Source organism: Rhinolophus sinicus, chromosome 15 (genome assembly GCF_057876585.1).
Source record: "Rhinolophus sinicus isolate RSI-liver-muscle chromosome 15, RSI-T2T, whole genome shotgun sequence".
In the NCBI taxonomy this organism is placed as follows: domain Eukaryota; kingdom Metazoa; phylum Chordata; class Mammalia; order Chiroptera; family Rhinolophidae; genus Rhinolophus; species Rhinolophus sinicus.
Window position 1 is genome coordinate 129,010,463 of NC_142515.1, and position 17,567 is coordinate 129,028,029.

General features: G+C 40.8%; 2 protein-coding genes across 3 annotated transcripts in view; one reads left to right on the forward strand and one right to left on the reverse strand.

Annotated features, from left to right (window-relative positions):
• FGF2 (fibroblast growth factor 2) overlaps positions 1 to 17,567 on the reverse strand; it is a 50,147-nt gene that overhangs the window by 5,853 nt on the left and 26,727 nt on the right. Inside the window, exon 2 of the mRNA XM_074338547.2 lies at positions 10,218 to 10,321. Coding sequence (XP_074194648.1) covers positions 10,218 to 10,321 — 104 coding nt within the window. The remainder of the gene's footprint in view (positions 1 to 10,217; positions 10,322 to 17,567) is intronic.
• LOC109452465 (uncharacterized) lies at positions 1,456 to 3,528 on the forward strand. Of its 2 annotated transcripts, none has more exons than XM_088792622.1 (3): positions 1,456 to 2,111; positions 2,681 to 2,760; positions 3,222 to 3,528. In XM_088792622.1, exons 1-3 carry the CDS (start codon positions 2,058 to 2,060, stop codon positions 3,463 to 3,465), a joined length of 378 nt encoding a protein of 125 aa, XP_088648748.1. In that variant the 5' UTR covers positions 1,456 to 2,057; the 3' UTR covers positions 3,466 to 3,528. The 2 variants fall into 2 exon arrangements, with proteins under 2 accessions (XP_088648748.1, XP_088648749.1); XM_088792623.1 differs by having other exon boundaries at positions 2,681 to 2,715.

Genomic DNA, 17,567 nt, shown 5'->3' on the forward strand with positions numbered 1-17,567 from the left:
TCCACATTAAATACCCATGACAGGTCCCTGCCCATTCTGCTCTACCTGGGCTCAGCAGGACAGTCCAGCCAGCAAGACTGACGCACTCTAGCTCGGCAGAAGGGTGCCAGTAGCTCAGGTACGGGGCAGCGAGGGCACCGATGGGATAGGAGCCACACTGGCTCAGATCTGCAATATCCATGAACATGGCTTTCTGGGTCCCCACAAAGGGACACCAAGTAGCACACTACACTTGGGGATACCAAAGTATGGCTTCCAATTAGGTATTTATGGTCGATCCTTCCTCCTCCCAGGGCCAGAGGCAGGTAACCAGTCAGGGGTCATTGTTACTCTTCCAGTGAAACGGTGCTGGAAGGGCAATCTTCCCCCAGAGAAGGAGTAGGAATACTGTTTTTCTAGTCGCTGATGTTTCTAAGGAATAAAAGAGTACTGTACAGAAAACAGCCAATGTATATAATGCCCCAAATTGTATTGGAACATTACACATGACTGGCATTCTCAAAACTCTAACAGATTCTGGCAGTTTCATGGGAGAGAAAACTATGCTGCCTTTTTATTTCAGTCCAACTATTTATGGGGGAGGCAATAGCTAGCTTTACAAATAGCTAGATCTGGAAATACTATTCCAAGTAATGAAGTCTAATAGGCCACCATATTATTTCAGATACATGTTCAAAAATCAACTTCACAGGGTGGCACTGATGATACTTACTGACCTCTGGGGGCAGGGGGTGGGGAATCAATAAATGATTTATTCACTTTAAGGGAAGAAAGGAAAAATCATTTATTTTTCATATTACAATTATAGATGGGTGCTAGAACGATAAACTCATATAGAAAACCATATAATTTTACACATGTTTATATCTCCACATATATTTAAATACAACATGTACACATAGAAACATGTCATAAACCCATGGTTTTGTATGTATGAATATACCAGATTTCCCCTATGTCTATATATTCAAATCTAGGAAACTTCAGCATTGGGAAAACCCACATTCGGAAAACATGAATCATTTCTCAGATTCTTTGGTTCCAAGAGAAACTAAACAATGACACAAATTGCCAGAAAAAACATAAGACAAGAAAACAATGAAAAGAGCTGGCGTAACTGATAACCGAAATGAACAGTTAAGGGCCGAGAGAGACCTCACAGTGGACAGGTGTCTCAGGTGTGACGGCAGGACAGCAGGTCTGGGGTCGGCTTTGAGAGTTGAGAATGTTACTGCGTATCTACTCGGCTTCACGTTTTGACCATTGTTAACTGAACTGTTTAAAACTGAAATACAAAAACTTATGGAATTTGCTCTTTTTTTTTTTTCAACAAATTACTCATGAAGCAACTTGTCTTTCTGATGCAAATGAATCCCTAGCCTTGTAGAGAAGCACTGCACAAGGTCCCAGCTCTGTGACCCCTGGACTGTCATGTGTGGCTCAGAAAGATTCAAAGGTGGTCACCGTAGAACACGTCCCCAGCCCGCAACCCACACCACGTCTGGGGAAATGGATGACACATTTTGTGTTGACTCAAGTCAACCTCAGTTACTTTGTCAGTTTTCAGTGCCAGTGATAAAAATCTTCCACTTTCCCTCTTGTAGGTTTAAGGTCAGGAGTAGAAAAGTGACAGAAAGCAAAGAGAGGCAAAGTCGGAGCCACCACAAAGATGACACGAAAGGTCTAACTCCCCAGAGCAGACCTACCCACGTCACTCAGTCATCAGGACCCTAAGATGCTCATTTTCTGGTGCTCTGTCAACTTCCAGGGCGCCCCACCTTGCTAGCTGGCACCCCTACAGTGCCTGGCCTACGGGATTACGTGCCATGCCAATAATATCTGCCTTCTCTGCCAGTTCCTACTATTTCACAGAAAAGAAACAGGACCGGGACTACGTGGACACTGCATCATGGAGCCCACAATCGTTTCTTACAGAGGTTACTTGTGCCTTTACAAAACGGGAGGGAAGGAAGACTTGCATCTGTGCCAGGCGCCCAGACAAGTCAACTTACTAAACAACTGTTATACACTTGAAAACAAACTGCATTAATTTTTCAATGGGTCAGAGGCCAAAATTCAACTCTCAAGACGCGTTTAACAGGCCCATGCAGGTACAATGTTCAATTCTATCAGTTTGCAAATTGTCTTTAGTGACTGTGATCTTAACGTACTTGTTAAAAATGGATGTGATACAAGTTTCAGGAACGTTGATAAACATATTTACAGAGCTTTTTTCCTGTCCCCAATGTTTAACTGCTCACCATTGCAAACTTAAGAGAAAAGAGAGTCTTTGATGAAATGACATCGCTGAGGAAGTGGATCAGTAGCTTCTAAGGGCTTATGTCAACGATACCTGGCCTTCAAGCCTTCATTTACAGAGGCCAGGAGCCGGGAAACCTCTTACCTCAGTTACTGACGGCTTTCCCGCACATCATTTTATTTAAATATCACAACAGTCCTGTGACATCGTTATCATGTACTCAGGAGTGAGGACTCTAAAAGGCGGTGCTCTCAGTGACTTATTTTTAAACTGTAGACACCGTTTGCCCACGTAGCTATCTAACACCTTTCATCAAATTAAATTTTCCTTTACTTTTTTTTGCTAAGAATAATTTGGGGATATAAAAGCTCACAGTTCAGTAATCCATTTACTCATTTAACGTGCATTTTTGTCTTCTAGGCCCTGGGATTGATCAGTGACCACACTGAACAAGTGTACGTGCCTTTATGCTGCTCGGATCAAGCTGGGGGGGACAGGCAGTAAGCAGGCAGAAGAACTGACTGAGTAACTGGTGTGCTCAAATGATAAATCCTACAGAAAGAAAACTGAGTAGGATAAAAAGGATTGGGAGTGGGAGTGGTGGGGCAGAGATTAGATTGCAATACTAAACAGCAATCACGGGGGGTGCCACTGAGAAAGTGACATTTGAGCAGACACTGGGAGGTGAAGGAGTTAAAAGAAGGGCATTTTTAGCAGAGAGAGGGGACAGCCAGTGCCCACGCCCTACAGCAGGGTCAGGCCTGGAGTGTGTGGGGGCAGCAGGAGGCCAGGGTGCACGCAAAGAGAGCTTGAAGGGGAGGGGAGTAGGACACGAGGGCCCAGAGGAAATGAGACAGGAGACTGAAAAGTTATTGTACGTACTTTGGCTCCTACTGAGAAAACGAAAGGCCATTGTAGGCTTTTGAACAGAAAAGTGGCCTGATCTGACATATTTTTCCAGGGCTGCTCCAGCTGCCAAGACGACACTGGGCCAAAGGCAGACACCTCCATTAGAGCCACCAGTTGGAGGCTTGCTCAGGATAAATGGAGACCGGACCACAGTGGTGGCAGCAGGGATGAGAAGCAGCCTGACAGATCAGGCGTGCAGTGTGAGAGACAGAGGCATCCAGGATGGCACTGTGTTCTTGAATGAGGACTTACTAAGACGGGGAGGCTCTGCGAGGGAACTCACAGGGGACAGTTAGGAATTCCGTTTTGAACACGTTGGGTTTGGGATGACTATTAAACATCCTCACAGAGATAATGAATCAGTGAGCACACACTACGCGACAGACGTATCACGGAACCCTCTTTCCCTCTTGCTAATGCTAATAACCAGAGAACTGGAAGTTTTAAAGTAATTACCATGGAATGCTAGAAAGTGTGTTGAGTTACGAGAGTTGAGAATAATAAGCCATCATTCTCAGTTCCAAGAAGTATGGAACCTACAGGGGGAGTGTGTACAAGCATGTATGAGAGGGACACAACTCTGTGTTAGCAGTGGGCACGTGGGAGGCCATCCCCGAGACCAGCTTAGCTCAGGGTCCTTTGCAAGGGGCGCAGGACCCTCTGTTGGCGGTGATGACAGTGACGCTAATGAGTTTACAGATGATGCTGGTAGTTCGACCCCTTGTAGGGGTATCGGAATAGGGAAGAATCAAAGAGAGTTTGAAACAGTAGAGTCAACATTTTAAATAGTTTGGCTTGTTTTTGTCTAGACATTTAATTTCCTTTGAAATTTCAAAAAGAAAGGAAAGTGATGTGAGATATGAATACATATGGAAAAAGTGATCCAAGGAGATGGTGGGAAATAGGTTTCTCACTATTGGGGGTTACAGACAAGCAAGAGCGGGGCGGCTAAAATGACCCATGCGATACTGGTGGCTTAGGGTTGGCCACACAGTATGGCCTCCTGTTTAGCTTACTGTATTTACAGATATGTGTGTATCCCCAGGTGCGCAGATGCCCGCATTTCTTGCTCTGTTGGGTGAGAGGCCTAGGAGGAAACACATCTCAGTAGTAAGTAGCAACAAGCTACCCAGCATCCAGTTTCCCTAACGCCATTTTCCAGTCAAAGGAACCAAGGTTCCTTAGGGACACGGCTCATTCTAGGCTGCAGGAGGGGCTGTACGAGCTGAGCCTAGAGGGTCTTGTAGGCCATAAAATGAGGCAGTGCTCAAAAAGAAATCCCACACTGATTGGGGTATGTGAAAGGGACATGGGAGCCAACTGAAAAAGCTCCCAAAGGCCAAAGCTAGAACAATCTGAACAACAAAATAAAAAACTCATTATTGGATTATGACCCAAAGTATAAAATAAATGTCCACGAGTATATGCTGATATAAATGACTGAATAAATAAATAAATGGAGAACAGACAAATTTCTCACACAAAAGAATTCCAAATAATTTATGTAGCTACTCCCCCCTCAACGACATGGAGCCCCACATCCCTTAAAATGTGGACTCTGTACAGCGACTTGCAAAGAATACAGTATGGGGGGGTAACTTTACGCGTCCCCCTGTTCCCCTCCTCGCCTGTCCTATGCCACTGGCTTCACAGTTCTTGTCCACTGCTAAATATTAGATTTGAACCTTATGGCCATTTCCCCATGCTCTGTTTATTGGATTATTTATTCTTTTACAGTACTTTGATTTTGCAGTTTGGCTTAGGAGGGAGTTTGCTCAACATGAATCCAGAAATGCTTTTGCTTACACCACTTCTGAGAATTGAAAACAGACATGATGTAAGTATTAGTGTTGACTAGTTCAGAACAAAATAAAACTTACAAATTGTGAAAAGTTAAAAAGTAAATTGGATCTCAGTTTTGTAATATATATGTAGGTTATGTAAAATGTTATAAGATTGGTTTCTAAAAGAAACAATAATTCTTAGTAGGCAGTAACCTTTGCATTTAATTATATTTGATCATTTAAAAATGATATACATTCCTCTTTAATTGTTGTATTTTTCTGACAAATTTGATCAGTATATATTGTCAATCTGGATAATTGAGCCCTCAAAAATCTGTTTTCTCTACTTTACTTTGTGTGTAGGTTTCATATCTTTGTAAAGGCCCATCAACTAAGAAAGTTCTTCAATAGGTAAAAATGTATTTTACTCTTACAGTAATTAAATGCATATCCTCAGAGAATATAAATACATTTTCATATTTCACTATTATGGATTAACACAAGTTACACCCTCTCAAATACTTACTGAGATATTTTGCTCAGGTTATTACCATCTATAGTCTTTTACAGAAAACAATGGGCAACTTTCTAAGCAGATGAAGACCAGGCAGATTGTTTTCCTACCCATGCCAATTGAGATTGTTTGATGATTTAAACGTAAAACTATAATTAATCTCACTTTATGTAATTAAAAAAAAATCTACTACAATTTTGTGAACACTTAAGAAATCCTAATATTTATTCTGGACATCTGTTGCTCATAGCAACAGAATTTATCCCGCTATGGAATGGAATAAAGAGTCTGTTGTGTATTAAAGAACGACTCCACGTCTGCCTCCAAATATAGGCTTTGGTAGTTAAATATAGTTACTCTTTGAACTTTTGTATTTTCTAGCTTTGACGGGGGGGAAAGTCCCTTAAGAAATGTTTTCAAATGGTGAGAAATCCTTCGCCTGAATGCGTTAGTACCATTACTACGTGACGGTACTGGAGGAAAAAATGACGCACAACTTAGTCTTTTTTCATCCTCTCAATGGGTAGTAATCTACCCAATGTGACTTAGAAACCGAAATGTTTTATGTGTCCAGACTAGTCTTCTTTTTGAGGAGAAACTGGAATGTTCTACAAATCACTGTGGGAATCCCACCAGGGTAAAATGCAGGAGAGCCCCGGGGCGCCATTAACGCGGCGGTCTGGAATAGGGCCAGGGAGAAGAATGGAAAGAAGTATGCCTTTGGCAAGTGTAACGGCGTAAGCCCCGTTTCCCTAGGTTATAAGGAGTATCTGCATCCCCAAATGATGCTACTTGTCACAACACTGGATTACAGCAGAAGTTGTTGCTGTTGACAGTTCAATGCCTCTGGGTCTGACTCAGAGAGAAATATGCCACTTCCTGACCCACCAACACCACCTCCTTGGTTTTGGGGTGTGGATAGTTACTTTCTCCTCTGAAGATTGATAGAGCCCACCCGGACTAATTTGAAAGAGATACGACTGCTGCTGAAAACGCATGGCAGCGAGCCATACAAATTGAGTGGTAAGATTAGGGATTAATTTGTGAACTTGGCAGGAATCGATCCTATGATGGGAGCTGGAACAACCAGGTCTTGGCTGATGCCATTCCTCAAAGGAAACTGATAATTCCTGACTTTTCCATTTATGTGGAATAGCTGTAGCTTTGTCCCTACAGAAGAGTTTCTGATAGATTCCTAAGCATTGCTAAATTAACTCTTACTGTATCAGGAAGAATGAACACATCCAAGGAAACAGAAACACATTTAAGACTAAATAAAATGCTGTGACCTTAATCTTGTGAAAGGTCCTGGTTAGCTAAGGAAGAAATGAGATAACAGTTTATTTCACAGCACTTTACACTTCTGATGGTACAGAATCAACAGTTTGGGAAGCTTAATGCCTGTTTACCAAGAGAAGACGTCAGAATTCTCCAATTTGCAGAGAATTCTGTAAGAATGAGAAGGCAGTTCATTTTCAGGTCTATTGTCTTAAATTCATCCCGTTTTATGGACCCCAGTAGTTTCAGAGATGCACTTTATATAAAGTAGCTGCTGTTTTCATCACTTTGACAACTATAGAGCTTTTTATCATTAGAGATGTACCTACATTCCGGACTATATTCTCGAGATGAAAGCCACTCCAATGACTATCTTACAGGGCCACCAGGATTCCACTCACTGGGTCTTCTAATCTCAGTGAGTGGAAAACCACTGGGTAACAATCTCAAATCACTCATTGAGCCAGATTAAGACAGAGAAGAGGCTAGAGCTTTAAAACCATTTGACTAGTGTTGTCCATAGTCAGTTATAACAGAAGCCAATCTGTGCATCTCCTTTTTTCCTCCACCACTTTCACTGTCTGACAGTAGCCAAACCAACACGACTGCAGAAGCCACAGTGATTCACACTATATGTGATTTGTCACATCTTGAGGTGAGAAGAGTAGGGGTAAACCCCTCTTCCTCCTTCTATAAAATCAAGGTCATCCAAAATTACCCACTGATTCACTGTCCTGGAAATATTTAAAATACTACTGTGGTAGACTCCCCACGTATTACATCATCCCTTGAATTAACAACAGACTGGTAGGAAAAAAGACAAGAACAGTCGAAGAAGTTAAAGTCCTAGGTAGTCAATCTTTTAGGGCTATTTTTCACCTAGTAAACCTCACCCATTTCCCTGATTTAATTGCCACCTCTATGCTGATGACACCCAAATCTGGGTATCGACACAGACCTCTCTAAGCTCCCGACCTGTAATTCCAACTATGTAGTGAACATCTGCAGCAGAATGTCTCTTAGGCAACTTGAACTAGATACCGCGTTTCCCTGAAAATAAGACCTAGCCGGACAATCAGCTCTAATGCGTCTTTTGGAGCAAAAATTAACATAAGACCCGGTATTATATTATGTTAGATAAGACTGGGTCGTATATCATAGTAAAATAAGACCGGGTCTTATATTAATTTTTGCTCCAAAAGACGCATTAGAGCTGACTGTCCGGCTAGGTCTTATTTTCAGGGAAACATGGTAGGTCTACATTTGAACCTGTATTACCTTTTCCCAGAACTTGTGCTTTTCCTCGTTCCCCTTTTTCATCTACCTTCTCATCCAAACCAGAAACCTAGGAGCCATCTTTGACTTTCCCCTCTGCTACACTCCTCAATATAAACCATCTCAAGTGCTAGCAGTCGACTCGGCCTCTCTGCCCCGTTACTGCGAGGTTCTCATCACCACTTGCCTGAACTGGCCTATCTCCACCAGTCTTGGCCCCCTCAAAACCATCCGCTACACTGCTGCCGGCATGATCGTTCTCAAATTCAAATCTGACTGTGTCTTCCACCACTTGTAGCTGCACAGTGTAGGTAGCAGGCAGTCTCCCTACCTCTCCAGCCATATCTCTTCCTTTCCACCTTGTAATTCCTGCACACATTACGCTCCCACAGTAGTGAATTACTTGTAACTCTGGAGATTCACCCAGTAAACGTCCTGCACACATGCCTTTGCAGGTGCTATGTCCTAGAATTATCTACAGTCTCGTCTCCATTCCTGCTGCTCCCAGACTGCCCCATGAACTCCTGCCTCTACAGCAGCTGCAGAAGCCATAGTGATTCACACTGTACGTGTGATTCACACTACCTAGTGGTCATCGTCCTCAACCCAGAGAAGTTGAATCACTTCCTTTCCTGTATTCCTGTATCACAATACTTCTTACTGCCTTTCCTATATTACTAGGCATGTATGCAAGATATAGAACAGTCAAAACCCTTACACATTATCACACTTACTTAGACTTCTGCCCCCCCAGCACTGTGACTCATGAAGGGTGCAGACCAGGCTGGATTCAGTTGTATAACCCTGATGCCAGCACAGCACGTGGCACACTGTATGTGCAGTAAGTATCGGCTATTGTTGAAGAGGATTCTAAAATTTATTCAATAACAGAAATAAAGAGAGCCACTCCACTACACTCAAACTTGTTATTTATCCTGCAAAAACAATATTGGTCGATAATATCAACATAAATATATCTTTGTCAGATGATCAATGTCATGGTTGAAATATTCTTTTTCTCTGTAAATCCATTTCAGTACCTTCAGAAATCCAAAGGTCCTCACTGGAGAAAAAAATTTCAGAAACGATTTGTATAGCGCAATGCACCACAGCTGCTCCGAACTATCAGATCCCCTCTGCGGGATAAGTTACAGAGGGGTCATCACTGGCTGCTGGTATTGGTATTATGGCTGTGGATTGTGTGTACATGTACACACACACTTTTAGGCACATGTCCTATCGGCTCCCCCAATAAGATGGAAGTGGGGTCTGTGTCCTTTATGCTGCTTTATTTCCCTGCACCAGTCCCCACACACTGTGTTTGCTCAACAGACATGTAGTCTGGTTCTAATATTAAAGGTAAAGTTGTCAGGGAGCCTGGGTTAGTGGGAAGAACAGGATCCAGGAGCTAGGACCCTTGACTAGCTGCGATAAAAAGTAAAAGAGGAGAGAGAGAGAGAGAGAGAGAGAGAGAGAGATCCCTGCCCTAAATGACCTTGTGTACAAACGGGAAATACCACAAGGAGGAAGTAGCCACTTTAGGACCTATTATGTATTAGACCTGATTCTGGCACTTGATATACATGTCCTAATTTAGACCTCCCCCAGGCTCTAGGAGGGCTCGCTGGAGTCTCTGTTTTACAGGGGAGGGAACTGACTCGGAATCATTCTCCTAGGAACACGCGGCTCCTGAGTGGCACAGCCAGTATTTGCACCTTCGTTGACAACTCACTTTTTCAACTCATGTGCTACACTGCAGGTGTTCAGTATGTCAAGTCTGAAAGAAGAAACTGCAAAATGAACACTCAAAAGTTTGTATGTTCATCCCACCGATCTTCAAACAATGCACAATACAAGGCCTTTCTTTATAAACGGGTGGTTTAATAGCTTTGTAGCGAAGGCAGGAAAAGGCAGTGAATTAATGAGTGCTTGTGGCTGGAGTCAAGGCTGCCATGGCTCCCCCAGGTCTGCCTCCCGCCAGCTGTTTCCTGGGTTACTTTACTAGTCCCTCAAAACTTCAGTTTCTGCACATGTGAAATAAAGAGCATAATACTCTATTTTACGGGGTGAATATGTAGACTAAATGATACAATACTTTTAAAACCCTTAGTAAAGATTTAACACATACCCAAACTAGTATAGTAACAGCAACAGCAGATCACAAAGGAAAAACCTACAGAAACAGAGTGTTACTTACGGAAGCCAGTAATCTCCCATCTTCCTTCATAGCGAGATAGCGGTTCGCACACACTCCTTTGATAGACACAACTCCTCTCTCTTCCGCTTGAAGTTGGAGTTTGACTAGAAATAAGAGGGGAAAAATGACCTTTGTAGCATCATAGAAAAAGGAGCCATGTACACATTTATGCAACAGAAGGAAACAGACACCTGAACAAACAGATAATCCACTCTGGAAGATGGGTGAGGTGGGGCACAGACTCGGGACAGACGTCAAATGCTATTTGGACGAGCTGCAGATTTACCACAGCGTGGGTGCCCCTCCCCCCCCCAGGATCCTCCCCCCAACTCTCTCACCCCAGTGTCAGGGAGCAGAGAGGAGTGACAGAACAGAGAAGTTTGTTCCTTTCATGTATAATTAGCCTCTGCTTGGCCCTGTTAACTGCTTAAATTAAAAATATAAAAAAGTGTACATATTTTAAGAGTACAGAAAAATGTAAACTACTTCTGAGAATTTCCATGCCACTGCCTAAGTGTAAACTCTTTAAAAGTTATTTTTAACCAATTCTTCATAAATAAAAAATAATCAAATTGCTCACTATTATCTTTTGGTTTGTATTTCCCTGAGTTTCAACACATCTTATTTCTAGCTTCCCCTCCAACACCATGGCAATGCATTTATCTTCCTTAATGGAGGGATTTGTTTTTTTGCAAATATCTATCTAATAGAAAACCAAAATGCTTCAGCTTAATTTGCTTAGACAATGTGATAAAAGATTTTCAGGACGTAAGACCCTGAAGAGGATGGCCTAGCTATTACATATGTTATCAGTATTAAGCAGACGGGAGGAAAACAAAAACTAGGTATTACATGGTTGTAATAATAATGCCACTTGGACAAATAATCAATTAATTCAAATAAAAATGAAGTTAAGTTTTCTATTTTATTCTTGCAAATCTCTAATTTGCATTCTCCTGCCTAGAACAGCATTCCCCAAAAAGTACTTTGGCTAACACAGGTTACCAAAAAACAGGTTCTCGGGCCAAGTTTACAAAACAACTATGTTGTTTACAGGAAAAGTGCTTCAAATATAAACACACAGGCAAGTTGAAAGTAAAAGTGTAGAAAGAAATTATAATATGCACACCCTAAGTATAAAATGCTGGTGTGGCTACATTAATATCAAATCATGTGGCCTTCAAGGCAAGCGTATAACTAGAGATGAACAGGGTTATATCAAGAAGACATAGAATCTTAAGTGTGTAGCACCTAGTAATAGAACTCTAAAATAACTGAAGCAAAAATTGACAAAAGAAATAAACCAACAAGAGCATGAAATAAATGAATAACATTATCAACCAACTTGACCTGACTTTTTTTTTTCTTTTAGGTCATGTAGGTTTCATTCACCTGAGACTTTATTCTCCTCTTAACATCATAGTTATTTGAAAACTATGCTAGAAAACTGAACTCTGCCACCACGGTAAGCCATCCACTGCTTATTTGCCTAGTGGACTTGAGTTGTTCAAATCAATTAACTCCAGCTGAGAAGTTCTTTCTGCAAAGTCACCATGATGTTAAGGAATATCAAGGGCTCTTGTCCTGAGCTATGGGTATTCCTGGTTCCTTTTTATTTTTTTAACAGTCTGAGCTATAATTCACAAATAATACAATTCATTTAAAGTGTACCTACAATTCAGTGGGTTTTGGTAAATTCACAGATTTGTGCAACCATTGCTGCAATTAATTTCAGAACATTTTCATCATTCCATACCATTTAGCGCTCAGCTCCCATGTCCCCAGTGCCACCACCCCAACCCCAGGCTACCACTAATCTACTGCCTGCATCTACAGATTTGCCTATTCTGGATATTTCCTACAAAGGCTCATACAACATGTGGGCTCTGTGACTGGCTTCTTTCACTTAGCACCACGTGTTCAAGGTTCATTCATATTCGTGTAGCTCAGTACTTCATTCCTTTTTACGGCCCAATAGTATTTCATTGACTAGACAGACCACATTTGATTCGCTCATCCATCAGTTAATGGACCTTTGCTTTGTTTCCAATTTTTGGCTATTATGAATAATGCTGCTGTGCACATTCATGTACAAGATTTTGTATGGCTATGTCTTCATTTCTCTTGGATATATACCAAGAAGTCAAATTACTGGGTCATGTGGTAGCTCTACGTTTCATCATTTGAGGGACTGTCAGACTGTTTTCCAAAGTAACCATTTTATATTTCCACTAGAAATTGAGGGTTCCAATTTCTCCACATCCAGAACACACTTATTATAGTCTGTGTTTTGTTTTTTAAATTATAGTCATGCTACTTGGGTGTGAAGTGACATCTTGTAGTTCTGATTTGCATGTTTCTGATGGGTAATGATGTGGAGCATCTTTTCATGCGCTTATTGGCTATTTATGTAGCTTCTTTAGAAAAATCTCTATTCAAATCATTGGCTCATTTTTATTAGGTTGTCTTTTTATCATTGTTGTAAGAGTTCTTTATATATCATAGTTGTAAGAGTTCTTTATATATCATAGATACACATTCCTAATCAGATATCTGACTTGCAAATATTTTCTCCCATCCCCTGGGTTGTCTTTTCCCTTCCTTAATGTTGTCCTTTGACATAAACATTTTCAGTTTCATGAAATCCAATTTATCAATTTCATTGTTTCATTGTGCTTTTGGTGTCATTATCTAAAGAAACCATTGCTTAAACCAAGGTCATGAAGGCTTACATTTGTGCTTTTCTCTTAAGAGTTTTAGTTTTACCTTACCCATGTAGGTTGTGATTCATTTGGAGTTGATTTTTATATGTGGTATGAGGGTCAAACTCCATTCTTTTGCATGTGAATATGCCCGAATTGACAAGATCACTACACCCAACATTTGCAGAATGTACATTCTTTTCCAGGAATACTTCCAAGAATAAATTATTACAGGCCATAAGATATGTTGCAAGACATTTAAAAGGGTTGAAATCATATAAAGTATTATATTAGATAATAGTAACAATAAGGTATCTAGAAAATCCCCCAAATATTTGAAGATTAAGCAAGACATTTTTAAATAAAACAGATAAAAGAAATCATAAGGGGAATTAGAAAATATTTCGAATTATATGATAATGAAAACAACATGCCTAAAGGGAAAGTTATAGCTTTAAGTGTTTATATTAGAAAAGAAAAAATTATGGAAAGCTAAGCTTCTACCTTAAGAACTAGAAAAACATGAGCAAATTAAGCCCAAAGGAAGAGCAGAGAGAATACTTACTACGTAAAAATTGTACAGTTGCATATATACAGATTAGTAGAAAATAATCCCAAAGAGTAAAAAATCATTTTGAGGCAATAAAACAAAAATAATATTTACTTTCATATACTTTTTGATATATTAAAAATTGTCTTGGTTGAGCATATGTTACTTTTATAATAAGAACATAATGTTAGCACACCCATCAAAAGCAATGTGTGAACCACGTTTGGATTCTGATGAAAGCAAATCAACTGTAAAAAAAAAAACAAAAAAACAATGAAACACCATAGGGGAAATTTTAATACTATCTGGATTATTTTATGCTTCTAAGGGAATTTTTAAATTTTTAGGCATGAGAATGGAACCGTGATTATCTTTTTAAGTCCTTATGTTTTAGAGATACATATTAATCATCTAGGTATATAACAGGTACTAATACATACACGTCACTTATATCATGATTTGTTTAATCATTTTTGAATGATTTGGTGAAATGATATGATGTCTAGGATATACTTCAAAACAATGCACTAGTAGGGAGGGGAAGAAAGAGCCAGTGGAAGTACAGATGGAACAAATCCATCAGGGGACGACAACTGCTGAAGCTGGAGGATGGGTACATGGGGTCCGTTGTGCTGGTCCTTCTATTTCTGTGTCTATATTTGAAACTCTCTGTAATAAAAAGTTGTTTGGGTTATAAAAGAACAGAAAGTAACCAAAGCCCATTCATTGAGCAATTAGTGTTAAATGTAGGTAACAATATATTGAAGGGTATTCTCTTAGACCATTCCAGCTTCTGTAACAAAAGTACTGTAGACTCAATGACTTAAGCAACAGACATTTATTTCTCACAATTCTGAACGCTGAGCAATGCAAGATCAAGGTGCTGTGAGGGCACTCTTCCTGGTTCACAAACAGCTGTCTCCTCCCTGTGCCCTCACGGAGAAGGGGCTGGGGAGTCTGTGGGTCTCTTTTATAAGGACACTGATCGCACTCAGGAGGCTTCCATCCTCATGACCTCACCTCCCAAAGGCTCCACCTCCTAACACCATCACAATGGATGTCAGAATTTCAACGTATACATGTGTGGGGGACACAACCATTCAGTCCATCACAGGTATAAGAGCCGAGTTCATGTTCCAGATAGAATTCTTGAAATAGTGTGCGGGTCTATACAGTGTGAAATCTCAGCCAGTACAAGGATACTGGACAGTCCGATCCAGTGCAATTATATCCAGTTACATTCAAGTTAGCTTCTCAGTTGTCACTGTGCCCTGTAGGACTGGCTTCCTGGGGAGCAAAGATACCATAAAAGCATCATACTTGAGAGTTAGAAGACTCTTACGAAGCAAAGCCATGGGCTCTTAGAACAGCAAAGGCCGTAGCCAAAGACACATGTCTTTTGCTGGGGGACAGCGTCTTCTTAAAGGAGTAGTTTTAAATACTGAGTACTTCAAGATGGAGAATGAAAGAAATTATATTACATCGCCACATAAAAAGTACACTAAAAATGTCTACTTTTCCAGAAAATTAAACAACGTAATGAACAGACAAGCTAGCAAAATTCTGTTCTGAATTCTGAAAAATGGAGGATGATGTAATCGTCAACTCTTCCGAACCATAAAAAGGATCCATTCCTTTCTCTGCCTAACCAGGGAATCTATTACCCTCAGCCTAGTTTCTGGAAATAGAAAATCATTAATTTATATTTTTATACTTAGATAAATGTTACAGACTGGTTTTCTCCTTCTGTATACATGAACCCTTCCGCTGATACTTTAATCCAGCTTTTTAGTTATACATTTGAAAAATATCTGCCACAGCTATCAAAAACGGAAAAAAGGTTATCATCCATGATAATAATATGAAGCTTGTCACCTAAAAGTGCTTAATGAATGACTATAAAATGGAACATGCCTTTTTCTGTGTAGTAAGTGCCCACACACATGTCCTCTGGAAAACCCTGTGTGGTCGGTCCCTGCTGCACTTGCTTCACAGTTTAGGATGGGAACCCTCTCGTCTAGACTCTCCTGTCCACCCGTTTCCTCCACTCAGAACATTTTATACCATTCTTGTCCGTCCCTCCCTGCCTGTGAGCTTCTTGGGGGCAGGGAGCTGTGCCTTGTCCCTCTCCGTATTCTATGCACTAGAAGTATCTCGCAAAGGTTTGGTGGATGAAAGCCTCTCAGCAAGAGAAAAACAGGTAAAGAAGCAACCGCAACAATGTCCTCAGTGTCATGCTAGAGGTGACAGGTGCTCTGAGACCACAGGAAGGGACAGCTCGATTATCAGATGGAAAGTCAGGGACTCTTTCTTGGAGGGGTGAGGTCTGAGTTAAGTTCTGAAGGACAGGTAAGAGCCAATCTCATGAACAAGGTTCAGGGTAGGGAGACAAGGGGGAATGAAGGGGTATTCCAGGTAGGGTATCATTCCTTCCAGGACTGAGGCATGAAAGAGCCACACTTGTTCTAAACAGCCAAGTCCTAGCCAGCCGGAGCCATCAGCAAAATCCAGCCTGCGACATGCCACAGGTCCAATAATCCAATTTCCTGAACAGTCAATTACAAGGGAGAGAAACAAGGATGGGAGGCGGATCTGACACCAAACAAGGCTTAAAACAGACATATTTTAGAAGATGAAATGAAAGTAGAATATTTAAGGATGCCTATTGATGTGACGAAACCATTAAGAAATGCAAAGAAGTGATGAAAATGAGAACCTGTAAACTTCCATTGGGAGGCAGGGGCTGTGTTTGGGACGGGACATGGAGAGACTTTGGGGTGTCTGGCTGACTTCTGCCTTCTGACCTGAGTGACAGTTCTGAGAATGTCCACTGAGTGGGAATTCATTAAAGCACAGATTTGTTTTATGTGGTTTTCTGTATCTATGCTATATTTTACATTTTAAAAGTTAAAAAAAAAAATAGACTATGCTAAAAAAGCCTTCCGAAATTGGAACGCAGACGCCGATTTGATCCAGGTCATTTCAGCAAGCCCCACTATATTTCCTTTGTGGATGCACAAAAGTCAACAATTTTGATAAACACAGACTTCTGGTGGCTTTCTAATGTTGATATTAAATCCAGTAAGAGATGAAAGTGAAAAAAAATAGTGTTATCTGATTAAAATTCAACTTTTCTGTTGTAGCATAAAAACAAAAGCTGTAAACAACCAAATTGAATAATCTCATCATTAGGCAAGATCTCAGAGGTCAATCAGTCCCATCACTGCAGTTCCATTTGCAATCCCATCCCATCTACAATATGCACAAGACGCAGTGGGCTAACTTTTACTTGAAAATGTTCAGCAAAGGAGAATTTACCGCCTCTCTAAAACGATTCAGACATGTAAGCAAAGGAACAGAAACTCTGATCGTCATCAGGAAACCCGTCAAATGTGCAAGTGCTCAGGTCATGAGCACGTGACACATTTAGTTCTGCAGTAGAACCAAAATGCCAAATTATTATTTCGACGTAACTACCATTGTTCAAAATATTTTGGAACTCCCCTTTTGGAATTTCCTTCAGAATTTGCATCATTTTCTTTTGAATATGCTCAAGGATGCTAAATCTTAAATCATAATAACAGTTCGTAGGAGCTGTGAAGGGCTTGAGAGATTGTCCAGTGCACCCACCTCGCTGACAAATAAAGAAGCTGACATCTAAAGACGTTTGACCCTGGTTAAAAAATACACATACACACACACACACACACACACACACACATACAAACACACACATATACATATACGTATACGTATACGTATATGTATATGTGAGTTTTCGAAACAGTCAAGTCAGGGTTTCCAAGAACAGTGAGTACATTTATTCACTCAATAAACATGACGAGTAACAGCTATGTGCCAGGTGTGCTTAGCTATAGGAAGCACAAAGAAAAATACAGCATCGGTCTTTGACCCTGAAGAACGTACAGTAGTGTCGAGGAGAAGACAGCTGCTATACAGATAAATAACTAAACAGGCTCAGTGCTGTAAGTGCCGGGCGAGAAAGACACAAGCTACCTCGAGAGCACTCGGAGGTACACCGAACCCAGCAGGGGAGACCAAAGCTTTCCTAGAAGCAGTGACCACTGAATGGGGACG

Bases quoted from the DNA above. Each gene is read 5' to 3' on its own strand.
- LOC109452465 (XM_088792622.1), top strand. From the start codon at position 2,058: ATGGGTCAGAGGCCAAAATTCAACTCTCAAGACGCGTTTAACAGGCCC. The intron at 2,112-2,680 runs GTACAATGTTCA...TTTGTCTTCTAG, and splicing joins CGTTTAACAGGCCCATGCAG to GCCCTGGGATTGATCAGTGA. The intron at 2,761-3,221 runs GTAAGCAGGCAG...ATATTTTTCCAG, and splicing joins CAAGCTGGGGGGGACAGGCA to GGCTGCTCCAGCTGCCAAGA.